The sequence below is a fragment of the Cricetulus griseus genome (assembly GCF_003668045.3).
Source record: "Cricetulus griseus strain 17A/GY chromosome 1 unlocalized genomic scaffold, alternate assembly CriGri-PICRH-1.0 chr1_0, whole genome shotgun sequence".
Classification (NCBI taxonomy): domain Eukaryota; kingdom Metazoa; phylum Chordata; class Mammalia; order Rodentia; family Cricetidae; genus Cricetulus; species Cricetulus griseus.
In genome coordinates, this window is record NW_023276806.1 from 95,765,690 (window position 1) to 95,779,540 (window position 13,851).

The 13,851-nt window shown below is 42.5% G+C and overlaps 1 protein-coding gene across 11 annotated transcripts in view; it reads right to left on the reverse strand.

Annotated features, from left to right (window-relative positions):
* The window catches only part of Dclk1 (doublecortin like kinase 1), a 294,999-nt gene that overhangs the window by 146,291 nt on the left and 134,857 nt on the right, over positions 1 to 13,851 (reverse strand). For all 11 annotated transcript variants that reach the window (XR_003481085.2, XR_004771598.1, XM_027394995.2 and 8 more), the window contains exon 4: positions 4,239 to 4,338. Coding sequence is in view for 9 of the 11 variants with exons in the window: in XM_027394995.2 (XP_027250796.1) it covers positions 4,239 to 4,338 (100 nt within the window). In the remaining 2 variants the exon portion in view is untranslated. The remainder of the gene's footprint in view (positions 1 to 4,238; positions 4,339 to 13,851) is intronic.

The following is a 13,851-nucleotide window of genomic DNA, read 5'->3' on the forward strand; positions in this document are numbered from 1 at the left end:
GGATGGCCTGGAGGATGCTCTCACAAGGCAAGGGGGAATGGAGGGGATGGCCTGGAGGATGCTCTCACAAGGCAAGGGGTGGAGGAGGCAGCCTGGGGGATATTCTCACAAGGCAAGGGGGAATGGAGGGGATGACCTGGGGGATATTCTCACAAGGCAAGGGGGATGGAGGAGGTAGCCTGGAGGATGCTCTCACAAGGCAAGGAGTGCAAGACTGCCAACAGCAGCCACCAGGTAAAAGAGGGGCAGTGATTCTGCTTCAATAGCTGCAATACAGTAAGTCTCTGGGTTTCCCCCATGGTATTTGAAATATTTGTTTACATTTGGTACGAAATATTGAACATATTCCTGGGATATAATGTGATGTCATGCAATATGATTTTTCAATACACAATATAGAATGATCAAGTCAAGGTAATTATCTACCACCTCAAATGTTTTTCACTTTTATCTTAAAAAAAAAAAAGAAAAATGTGAAGTTGGGAGACATGGGTGTGGAGATCCAGGAAGGTGGGGCATGCTGCAATTCTGGTCAAAATACATCGAGTACTTATATGAAATTCTTAAAGAATTAATAGAGGTATTTTTCATCTTTTGTAATAACATTCAAGATCTTTTCTAGTACTTTCTGATGCTTTAGATGTCTATCTTGCGGTAGCTTGTATAACAGCCTTAAGAAGCCAATTAAATACAAGAGGCAGAAAGCCCATAAGCTTCAGATAACGCATGTGAGTTTCAAGATCTCAGGAAAGTAAGAGGGATTTAGGCTTTGAAGCAGGCAATTGGCTGGACAGTGGTGAGCCACCCAAACAAGACCACATGATGAATGGCAGAAGAAGCCATAAAGGGTGGGGACATGGGCTTTGAGCATGAGGAGCTAGACAAAAAGGTGATGTCTTGGCTCATCACCAAGGAGTTGATGTGGGCCAGAAAGGCACTACTCAAGCAAACCCTGATACCTCTGAATGGCAACAAGTGCTGCACTCACTGGTTTATCGTCAGTGTCTAAGCAACATTGTGTTGAGCTTCCTGTCTCCAACATGGCATTTTTACCTCACTGTATTTCCATATTCTACATCAGACAGTGGGTGCCACAGGAAAGGATCTGCCAGCCTCTGCTGGCCTCTATATATAGCACTTTGGCCACCATTTGGAAGGTGCTGAAGCTCTCATGATGGATGACACTCTGCTAAAACGGTTACATTCTGAGTTAGAACAAGAAAGGCACTTCACATAGCACGTGAAGACGGGAGGGAAAGAAGTATTTATGGCCCTTCATTTCTGATGCTGATCCTGCTCCCATATGGCCCTGGGAAATACATGTCTGCTACAGCAGAAGTCAGGATTGGAAAGCCCTTGTGCAATGTCTTTGGAAGATTGCTAGTGGTACTTGGTGGATGTATCCTTCCTAATTCCAGGCACATTAGTAGCTGGATTCATCTCTAGAGAAAATAAAAACACAGCCTTGTGACACAAGGCCACTTCCTGGTGCCATTAAATCAAGTGTGGTTCTGCACCAGGTAAAACATTAATTCTGAAGATGTGGCCATACACCTTTAAAGAAGTTTAGTGTGGACCTGACCAAATACAGCATCAATGTTCAGATATAACTTAGTAAGTAGAGATGGGCTGTGTTAAATCACACTCAGAGCATTTATAAAAAGATTAACATTTTAATACATTATCCCAGAACATGCTGTACAAGCACCGGGAAAATTGCAGTTGTCAAAGTGCGAATTTAGTCTCTGGGTAAGTTCATCCAAGGAAGTAAAAACCTCAATTTAGTTTTTTTTTTTTTTCTTTAGTCAACTCTCCTTCGCCTCTCTTGTTCCCACGTGTTTCTTTTAGACTGGGGGAGGACAAGTTACACAGTAAATGTAATTCATGCAGAGAACTGGGTAGGATATTTTTCAGGAGAAAGGAAGTGAGGAGCTTACCAAAATGGCTTGTAGAGCTCTCAGGGGGCTAAGTGTCAAAAGATGGTTAGTGTGTGTGCATTTGTGTTTATGCCTGTGTGAGTGTGCCTGTACATATACTTGTGTTTTATTTAAAATACTTTCTTTATTTTTATTTTATTTTATTTTCTGTATATATGGGTGTTTTGACTGCATGTATGTCTAGACACTATGTATGTCCCTGGTGCCCCTGGAGGACAAAAAAGGTTATTGGGTCTCTCAGAACCAAAGTCACAGATGGTTGTGAGCCACCCTGTGGCTGCTGGGAGTCAAACCCAGGTTCTTTGCAAAAGCATCCTGTGCTTTTAAGTGCTGAGCCATCTCTCCAGCCCCCACTTGTCTTTTCTTTAGCAAGGCTGTGCATGGAGCTAAGGAAGTGCCCTATCACTGAGCTCCACCCTCATATGTCTTTTGATAACAAGGGGATTTTTTTCTGGCAGTTTTCTATTGACTTCTCAGTTTTCTACCTGCCTGTGGTGGTGGGTCGTTGAAACCCCCAGGCTGACAGCATATCTTACCATATCAGCAGCAGAGGCCCAGCCAGCTGTTTGGCTTCCCAAGATGGGCCAGGTGGGAGTAGTGGCGTGAAGTCAACCTGAAGGCTAGATAACGGGAATGGAGGCCTTGCACCCAATGGCCAGCTTTGCCAATTTGAAAGTAAGCGGTACTCCAGGGCAAGGCGGACAGGCTGTCCTCAGTATCAAAGCAGCAAGTGGGCTTTCATTTCAGAACCCATCTGGTGTCCCAGGCCATTCTATCAAAAGCAGCTATTTTCTTTAAATTGAAAGTCAAGGCCATTTATTTTTCTCAAAACCCGTGCTGTCAGCTCTGCATCCCGGCTGGAAACATTTGCTTGTTCCACACAATGGCAAAGCTGCTTTGTCCTTAAACAAGGTGGGGCACTGTCTCTGAGCACATCTTGTGAACGGTACATTTACATAAATCCTTGCCCCAAGAGCACATGTGCATCCGTTAGAATATATTATATTTAGAGAAAACTTATTCAGAGGGAAAGAGATGCCAGAGCAATCCTTCAGTTAGGACCTTGCATGAAAATAAATCTAGTCATATGGCACATTCCTGTCATCTCTGTGCATTTCCATTGAGCACTTGAAGTTTTCCTGATGGAGGGCAGTTTACCTTGCCTGAATTCCCGAAGTCGTGAATCAGTAACTGCTTGAGTGCCCATCATTGATGCTATATATATGGATAGGCCTGTGCTGCTTAATGACGAGGATATACTTTGTGATGTGCGTGTTTGGGTGACTTAGTATGGTGGGAGCAACAGATAATCTAGTTAATAAAGTAGGATGGCTGGCTATGCTGCGTCTGCGCACTGTATTGCCGTGAGACTCCACAGTGTGTGGCATCTGTCACTGAAAGGATGTCTCTATGTGGCCCATACCTACACCACATATGATTGATTGGATATGAGTGTGCAGCTGCAGTTTTAGGGTGGGGCCAGGCTGGGTGACACTTGCCTTTACCTTAAGAACTTCAGGGAGGTCCACTCATTTTGTCAATGTAGCAGCAAATTCATTTATTACTTAAAAATTTCCTCCAACTAGACGGAATTTGAAGTGTCTATGTAATAGTTCCTCAATTAAATTAGAAGGTAAAATTACCCAGGCAAGATGTCCTTGGCAATTATTTTGTCTGTGATACTGTAAGATTCTGAGATGACTCCCAGGACCCCCAAAAATAAATCATTCTGAAAATCATAGCATTTTACATGAATTCTCCCATTTATCAGTTACCCCCCCCTGCTTTATCAATCACCAAGGTCACATTTAGTTCATTAATGGAAGGAAGCACCATCCTGACACGCCACAGATGTTAATGACATATAAATTCCAGTGTACTTCAGGGAGAGGGTACCAAGCCATTTTCTCAGGAATTAAAGAAGCCACATGAAAGCCAGCTCTGGAAGCATACTCAGTGATTTTATGATTACAAATCCATCCACTATAAATTTTTTAAGGAAAATATATAATTAAAAGTGTAGAAATCCACACTGTGGCTCTCTGTAAGGCATCAGTTTAGTTATTAAATAGCTATAAATTTGAATGTATTCTTCCAAATGGATTAACCTTTTCAATTATCATTTCATCTGTTTTCTATATTTAAAAAATCAAAGAAATTCAAGATATAGGAAAGACAAGGCAGGAGAGGATCTGAAACTGATTTGGTGGCTTTGGAGTTGACATAATCTTGGCCTGGTGCAGTTCATGTTGGAAAGCTGCCTCAAATTTCCCCGGGTTTTGAACTTTTTTTTTTCCTTACCACTTTCATCTAGCAAGAAATCATCCTGGTAACGGAACTTCTCTGGTCCACATGCAATAAAAATGTCATCGTCACCAAAGAAGTCCTGAAGGCACATCACCTACAAGAGAAAAGCATGGTACTCAGCCAGGGGTCCGCACAACAGCAATCACACCCCCCGCCATAGACCACTGCATAAAGCCATTTCCCTCTAATGGAATCAACAGGGGGATTTCAAAGGCTTGGCTCCAGCATCTGTTATTGGTAAGGAATGCGTTAGTCTCAGGTTTGCAGGAAGGCAGAGAAGGCAACTAGCCTCAGTAACTGTCACATTTATGACTGGATACATCAACAGGCTATGAGGCAAGAGCTCTTTGTTTCCATAACACCAGGGATTCAGCTACTCAGAGCAGCCCCCCACCCCACCCCATCCCCAGCTTCTGAATGTAAGTTCCAACAGCAACAGGCGCCAATGCATGGCTTTAACAGCAGACATGCTTTTGTTGATAACTGATGGCATTGTGTGCTCACAACAATCATTAAGAAAAACAGTATATTAGAATAACCTGTAGACCCATTCCATCTCTAGTTGAGATAAACCCTTGTAAGAGGAATAATTTGAAAAAGGGGGTTCTGGTGAGGTTTAGATATAGACACTAAAGAATCTACGTTTGTCTCTCATGTTACATTAAACACTAAAACTCTCAGAACCCTACACCCAATTATTTTTCAGTACTGGGGATCAAGCCCAGAATTTGTAAGCATTAGGCTGACACTCAGCCACTGAGTTGTGTCTCTAGCTTGTTTGTTTGACACAGAGTTTTGCTATATACCTAGAGCTAGCCTTGAACTGTCCATCCTCCTGCCTCGGCTCCCCTAGTGTTAAGATTATAGCCTGGAGCCATCATGACCTTTTCCTACCAATTTCTCATTGCAGGATAAAAACAATTTAAACTAGATATGGTGGCCTGTGTCTATCATCTAAGCACGGGGGAGGCTGAGGAAGGAGGACCACCAGTTTGACTTGAAGGCCAGTCTGAATATCACAGTGACATTCTGTCTCAAAAACAAATAGAAGGACTTCATGCAGTCTATTCCCAAATGAGAACTTTAAGGTAAATGTCACTTTGCAGTGAATTGTGGTCGGGATGACTCATTTTCAAGCTTGAAGATGCTTCTACAATGATTTGTTCATAATATGGGTTATGCTAATGCTGGAATGCCGCTGAACCCTATCCATTCCCAATTTCCGTTCACTGTGTGGGCGAATCCTAAGGTGACTCTACTCTGCTTCTCTATAGCTGTAAAACACTGATCAAAACAAAATGGAGGAAGAAAGGCTTTATTTGGCTTGCAGGCTACAGTTCATCATCAAGAACCTGGAGGCAGGAACTGAAAGAGGCCGTGGCAGAGCGTGCACCCTTGATCTCAGGCTCATGTCAGCTACCTTTCTTAATTATTCCAGGGCCACCTAAGGGTGGCACTGCCCAAGGTGGGCTGGGTCCTATGGGATCAATTATCAGTCCAGAAAATGCCCCACTGTCATGCCCACAGGCCAAGCTGATGGAGGCAATTCTTCAACTGGGGGTTCCTCTTACTAGGTGTATCCAGTTGACAACAAAACTCACCAGGACAGAGCTGTGCAAAACAGCCTTTTGAATGGCATTTTCCTCTGAGCACACCAAACAACAGGTGTGGAGGGTGAGATGCTAATGCCCTGATGTTATCGTCAGCATCTCCATCATCTTCAGTTCAGCCATGAGTGCCTGTGGGGCTTTGTGTCTTTGTCATTCTTTAGTATTGCTACTGTGTCACATCACACAAGCTGTGGGACTCAGAGCTATGAGTTCAGAGAATATGGCATTGTCTGCAGCCCCAGGTGCAATGGCATGTGGGCTACCGAGGGTCTCTCAAGACGTCTCATTTCCAAATAATGGCTTGGCTGCAATTTTTTAGAGTAAATTTCTCCAGTGGTTTGATGATCAACATTAGTATGAATCATATGTATCCAAGTGTTTTTTTTTTCCTGCCATCTAAAGCTTGAGGGTATAGATCATTTAAGAGGAGGGGGACCCAAGGGTTTCATCACAAGCATGATATTAGAATGACCAAATTTTCACTTTATAAAGAAACTCTTGGATGGCAGAACTGTCCTCCACACAACTCTCATTACAGTTCTGATCTCACTCATCTTGACATCCCAGGTTCCTCTATGAGTGTTGATGTCATCTAGCCAAACATTCACAAGGCATATCCCTTTAATATGTATGACTTTTTAATAAATGTGTGGTAGGTGTAAGCTAGCTCATTGGACAAACATACAAATAATGAGTTAGGCGGGGCTCTCCCTGAGGTAAAACTGAACACTAGCCCCAAAGTGCAGTATGTCCTTGAAAAGTAGGTGGTGACTAGAACTTGTACCATTGGAGGTCCCACGTCCAAATGTCAGGTTGAGTTTATTCAATGTAAACATGTTCATGTTTCTGAACTCCAAATAGTCTTAGTGTGTTATAGTGTACCCAAGTTCAAAGAGGAGAAGGGGAAAACTGAGATCCTTGAATTTGGCTCTAGAACTGTTTCTTCCATAGCAGCATGCATACAGTGTTCCCACACCCCTCTTGGGACATGTATGAACAGCCACAGGTCAAACATCTCAGAAGCCAGGCATATTGGCACACACGTGGTGCAAACCAACTAAAATAAAGAACTCAAGGAATGCACAGGGGAGAACTATCGGGCCACTGGCTCCCCCAGGCAGCCATGTTTTGATAGCAATAGTTAAGCATCAGTTTATTTTCTGAAACTTTAATGATGGGCCTATAGGGTATCAAGTTCTGAGCCAAATACTATGCTTTTTTAAAAAAAAAAATCGGTGATTGGGGGCTGGGGAGATATAGTTCGGTCTATAATGTGCTTGTTGCACAAACACAAGGACTCAAGTTTAATCTCTAGAACCCATGGTGTTTTGTTTGGTTTTATTTTTGTTTTAAAAGGGCCAGGTATAGTAGAATTTATAATCCCTATGTTGGGGAAACAGAGACATGTAGAGCCTAATTGATAAGCTTGAAAACATGATTGAGGATACTCAAAAAGTAATGGTACCTAAAGATACTCTCTGGTCAAAATAAATATGTACATATACACACAAACATGCTCGAAAATGTACTCATATACAAAATTTCTTATAGCTCAAAAATGTTGTATTTCAAACTCCTTCCTTTCTACATATTCCACCATTTTTGTTACAGGATATCAGGTGATTACTCAACCACATTCATCTGTGTTTGCATGCTTTTACTAAGTGGGTAGATAACCACCACAACTACTGCATGTTCTAAGTGTGCATCCAGCCTTCTGCTGATGACCATTCTCCAAGCCTGAGACTCAAAGAACACAGTAGACAACAAATGATACATCTTGGACGGTTTAAGCACGATTCTGTTGGCAAGTGGGAGATGAAACATGACGAACTTTTGATGTTCCTTCCAACACCAGGGTTCCAAGAATATGAAAAGTACATAGTGATTGCTAAAGAAATTATCTGTCATCGCACAGCAGAAAAGACATGGGAAGAAGTCATTCCAATGTCAAGTAATATGTACTCATTTACTGCCCAAGCTTCAGTGAATGGAATCAATGAAAGTGTTGAACTGCCTGACACTCTGGGGGTTTTCAAATGAGCATCGTTTCGCCTCTCCTGCTTACAACAACCCACTGGAAAATGGCAGTAAGCTCCATAGATGAAATTTTTAAAAACAAAACCATTCCTCATGAGATGCCATGATAAAAGAGCTGAGAATGAAACAGATTTAGGTTTATTTTGAAAGGAAGGTGGATTGGGGAAAAAAATGTGCATTTCTGTTACCCATACTCTCATGGGTTGAGAACCATTGTAATGTAGTTTATCCAACAGAAGAAGAGTAACAGGAGAGTTTATAACCCATTTCCTCTTGGAAAATGCAGTGTGGGAATTTTCCTTGAGGTCTTTTTGAGCACTGTGGCACCATGGAGTTATAGAAAGTAGAGAAATGTAGAACAAGTTTTGCATGATAATCTGATCTTATATCTGTGAAGTGTTAATCACTTTAAAACTTGATGTACTCAAAACTCAGCTTGGTTACCAGCTTTAAAATACAACTTACATTTGAGGGTAAGGAACATGCTTTGTGCTACAGGGGACCATGAATACAGACATCTGCCACAAAATCTCTGCTCAGGTGTGGTCAGAAATATCCACCAAGATGGCGCAGATGTAAGAGAGATAACAAGTTTGAGGAAGGACGCATACCCAAACTGTGAAGACCTCCTGTCCAAGCCTTCCTGTTTCACTGGCAGCATTGTCCTACTTATACCAGTTCTCCAAGAGCTGGGATGTCACTGTCTGTTCTTCCCCATTCTTCCTCTGACTGTGGACAGTCAACATCTGCAACATCTCCAAGTCCCAGGCAACCCCAGCCCTCCTCCCTAGAGCTGCCATCGTCCTATCTTCCCAGAGCCCAGGAACCTCCTCCAGGGACCTTGGCAAAAGGTCCTTATAGAAGTCCAATTCCCTTCCTTTCTCTTCAATCCATTCTGTTTAATTTTGTCAGTCTGCCATTCCATAGTAGAATTTCAAATTCTCTTTCTGGAGCTCAGAAACCATCAATGGCCTATCGTAATCAAATAAATATCTGTTTTTTGGAGCTGGCATTCCAGATGCCCTCACATCTGTCTCCAACTCTACCCACCAGGGCCACCAGTGTCTGGTGAGTAGTAAACATTAGATGGTTGGATGGCTGGGTGGATGGACAGTTTATGCGCTAAAATGTATGCGTTTCAGTTGATTTTATTCTCTGGAAATGGGCTTATTCTTCCTACTTGCATGCTCTCTCTTCCATAAAAATACACCTGTTTTGAATCCGCTTTCACCTAGACTTGGTCTAAGTCCCTTCTATAGACCAAGGCTTGATTGAGGGTTCAAACCCTACCTTTCCCCATTCTGAAGCCATTGTCATCATTTAATAAATGTTTGTGGACCACTTATTTGATAGTCTCAAGAACATGTGATCTCATCTTTTCTCTCTTCTTTTTCAGTCTGTGAGCCTATAGACACAAAGTCCTTATAACTCCCAACACAGTGTTTGTTGTCAATCAATAACTCACCAAAAGTAACCCTCACAATTTTTGCCAAAGGTCTGAGGCTCTGTGTCTGGATTATTCTGCTGTCTCTCAGTTGTCCCAAAATGAATTTTGTTTATGAAGATTTCAAATGCAGTCAGGGAAGAACAGTGTCTCCTGAGCTGTGTCCTCTTTGGTCCTGCATCCATGCCTACTGTGGTGCATTCCCCAAGAGCACTGCACTGCTGACAGCCTGGTTTATGACTGCACCCAGCTCTGCCACTTAGCTCTGAGTCTCTTTGTGCCTAATTTCCCACATCAGTCATTTTAAGGACTTGATGTCTTGAGACCATGAATAGGAAACAAATACATTCTCAATAAACCTTAGCTAGTTTGAGACAAAAGTATTGTATTAATCTTTAAAATAAGTATGAATCAAATATAAACCTACTTCAAATGAATAATTTTTAAGTCAGAATCCAACATGGTTGTATACTCTTAGATACCACACCCACAGGCTTCTTTTCTAAGTAGATTTGAACAAAATGTAACAAGTGAATGTCCCATATTGCTAAGGGAATGAAGATTCTGTCACGACTGCCATTTTGTTTTGTTTTGAGCTAAGGTCTCACTGTGTAGATCCGGCTGGCTTCCAACTCTTAGAGATCCACTTGTCTCTGCTCCACCATGCTGGTTTTTTAAGATTACTATTTTGATGAACAGCATGATTCAGATTTGAGTCACATGATCGGTGCAAAGCTGATAAAAGTTACAAACACAAAGACAGAATGTGGTCCATGTCTCCGGCCTCCCTTTGGCTTCCACTGCTTGGAACTGCAAAGAATCATTTACAAGTTTGCTCTCATCTGGGACCACAGTGAGGGTTGGACAAATCATTGTCTCAACTCAGAAGCTCAGGGATCTGGGTGTCTGCCACCAACTCTTAGATTTATGAGGTCCATAGATTTGTATCTTCTTGAGAAAGTATCCCCATTGGAATGCCATATTAGAAACATTAAATTCTATGTGCATCACATGCAGGCAGAAAGGAAGTGATCTGTTTCCGCTATACTGCTCAAGTCCTACCAATGGATACTTGGTTCTTACCTAGGACTTTGGTTATTCTATGGAAATTTGACTCCAAAAAAGTTCCCCATTCATTGTGTGAGTTTCTCTCAGATGGTGGTTAGGACTGTACAGGAATTAGAACACCTCAAAAGCCACAAGTACTTAGAACTGTCGAACATGCTGACAAAAGCCACTTGAGTGTGAGGACAAGAGCTCCTGAGTAGGGATCAGGAAATCTGCTTTCTGGGTTACTTGACATAGGTTAGAGTCATCCGGGAAGAGGACCCTCAACTGAGGAAACATCTCCACCAGACTGACCTTTCTAATGGTAGGTAACTCTATGCTGCATTTCCTTGATTGACAACGGATGTGGGAGGGCTCAGCACACTGTGGTTGCTGTCACCCCTGGACAGGTGGTCCCGGGTTGTATAAGAAAGCAGGCTGAGCAACCACAAGAGCTAAGCTAGTAAACAGCATTCTTCCATAGTCTCTGCTTCAGTTCTTCGCTTGAGTTCCTGCCTAAGTTTCCCTTGGTGATGGGAAGAAGCTAGGAGTTATAAGATTAAACAAGCCCTTTTCTCTACAAATTGGCGTTGGTCAGTGTTTCATTATAGTAACAAAAAAATTACAATTCTAAGTTCAACTGCTGTAAGAAATGTGTGTTTGTGTTTGTGTGTGTGTGTGTGTGTGTGTGTGTGTGTGTGTGTGTGTGTGTGTGTGCTGTAGCATCAAGAACTACTGCCCTTGCTGCCATTTAGGACATTAGTGCTGTGGGCTGACTGTGTAGAGTCCCCTGTGTGTTAGGCAAGTGCCCTGTCCTGAGTTCCAGCTCCACATTCAGTCCACACAGTGAAGGAGACAGACTGACAACTGCTAGAGGGCTACTATAGCTTGAGTTGAAATTGCCTCTTTCCTAGTCAGGGTCATTATTACTGTGATGAAACACTATGGCAAAAAAAAAAAAAAAAAACTGGGGAGAAAAGGGTTCATTTCACTCACACTTCCATATAACAGTTCATCATGAAAAGCAGTGAGGGTGGGGACTCACACAGGGCAGGCAGGAACCTGGAGGCAGGAGCTGATGCCCAGGCCACAGAGGAGTGCTGCTTAAAGGCTTGCTTCCATGACTTGTTCAGCCTGCTTTCTTACAGACCCGAGGACCACCAGCCCATGGTTGGTTGGCACACCACAATGGACTGTGCCTTCCAACATCAATCATCAAATAAGAAAATGGTCTACAGATTTTCCTGCAGCTTAGTCTTATGCTGGCATTTCTTATTTGAGGTTCCCTCTTCTCTGTTGACTATAGCTTGTGTCAAGTTGACATAAAGCCAGGCAGCACAGACTCCCAACGTGGTGTATTGGGAGCTGGTACAGCTGCTAGTGGACAGACCCCACCTGGTGGCAGCCCCTTGGTTCACTGAGAGCACAGTGCAACCTCAGCTCTTCCCCTCTTCTGATTGGTTTCCTGTTCACAGCTTTGCTTCTTTCTCAGTCCCACCATGACTGACATTCAACCTTGTCAAAGACCCAACAGCAATCACCTATGTACTGAATCCTCCCAGACTGTGAACCCAACTCAACCTTTCTCCCCCAGGGTGATGGTTCCATGTTCTTGTCACAATGATGGGACACTAAATTACTCTATGGTGTTGAAAACCCCAAACTGTAGATGAAGAAGGCAGCCTGGGATGGAATAGAAGATCAATAGAACCCAGGGCAGTTAGAATTCAAATGCAGGTTCTAAACTGCCAAATCTGCAGCAAGGTAAGTCTTTTTAAATCCACAGAAACCTATACCCTGGCCACGGAGGGGTGCTGCTTAAAGGTTTGCTTCCATGGCTTGTTCAGTCTGCTTTCTGTGTGCCTCAGCCATTTCACTGATGAAACATTTGCTGTGAGTGCTTATCACATATATTAATAGTATAAGCAAGCATCTAATAAAAACATATTTTTTTCTTTGAAAGAATTTGAATTATTTCTTTGGCTAGAGAAAAGCGCATTTCTTTTTCTAGCTATGAATTCCCGTCTCCTATTGACTCATCATGCCAGCGCACTCCTCTCGGGAGACAGATGTGTACCGAGGAAACAAAACTGGACAGACAAACATGGACTTCCTCGGCTTTGCTTCCGGCCTGAGTTGCTCCGCAAGGGCAAAGATTGAAACAAAGGCAATAAAGGCTTCTGCTGGTTACACATTTTCAAATCAGGACCACGGAATCCATTGCCCTTCACTGGAGTGTGGTCTCCATGGCAACACAGACAGCAGGAGACTGGCCTAGATTCTTATCAGGGCGCTTAGCCAGGACATTTTCTTTACAAGAGCGCCCTCTGCACACCAAATGGAGGATAGCTCCCAGACACTGCTGGAAGCCAAGAGATCGGTGTAAAAACACAAACATGAACAAGTATAAAAAGGAAAGCTGAGAAATTTAGTCCAGTTATTGAACTCTTGATTATGGTATCATCCTTTATTTTTTCAAATATTTGTGGGTAATTTCTCACTCTTCCTGATAACCAGTTAGAGAGAGTAGGCATACTAGTTGTGTTGCTCATGTTTTTTGAAGATTTATTTTTATTTTATTTATGCCTGTGTGTATGTACGTGCACATGCTTCCAGTGCCTGTAGATGCCAAAAGAGGGTGCTGGGTTCCCTGGAGCTGGAGCTAGCGGTAGTTCTGAGTCTCCTGGCATGATTGCTGCGAATTGAACACTGGTCCTCTCCAGGGGCAGCCTGTGCTCGAAAGAACAGAGCCATCTCTCAGGCCCCTGCTGCTGAAGGAACTTCTACTTAGTGAAGAGCAATACTCTCTGTAAAATTAACAAAAGAACTCTCCTTGTGATGTATTTAAGAATCTGAATCACAAGTTCTCTCTTGATGCCACATTCACGGTGTGACCGCTACAATCAGCTTGCAGTTAAAACGTGGCGGACACAGGTTTCTCATTCTCCAAAACTAAGCTGAGATAAGGTACCTCTCTCCATTTCACCCCACGCATAGTCTCTATTCTGTCCTAGCATTGAGCATTCTTATACTATATGCTGTTGGAAATCAGCTATTATGAACTTTTGTCTTTACAATAAGTTTTGAAATATGTCTGCAACTCATTATATGTTCACACAAAGCTTTATAAAGTACTATTTATATTCATAAAAATACATCATCCTTGATTTTTATGTTCTCCTTTTCATTTCTTTTATGATAACCACATGCAAATGGTAACATATTTTATAATAACTCCTAACGGGGGGGGGAGGGTAGGGGAGGACGGGAGGGACAAGGGAACTGGGATTGTTATGTAAAACAATCTTGTTTCTAATTCAAATAAAAAATCTGCAAAAAAAAACCTAACTAAAACTTTCTAATGTAAAAAAAAATTCTTTAAAATGTTTTATCCTTGGACTGGGGGACAGACAGCACAGTTGGTAGAATGCTTGCTGAGGAAATGATAAGATCAGCATAGGAGCAT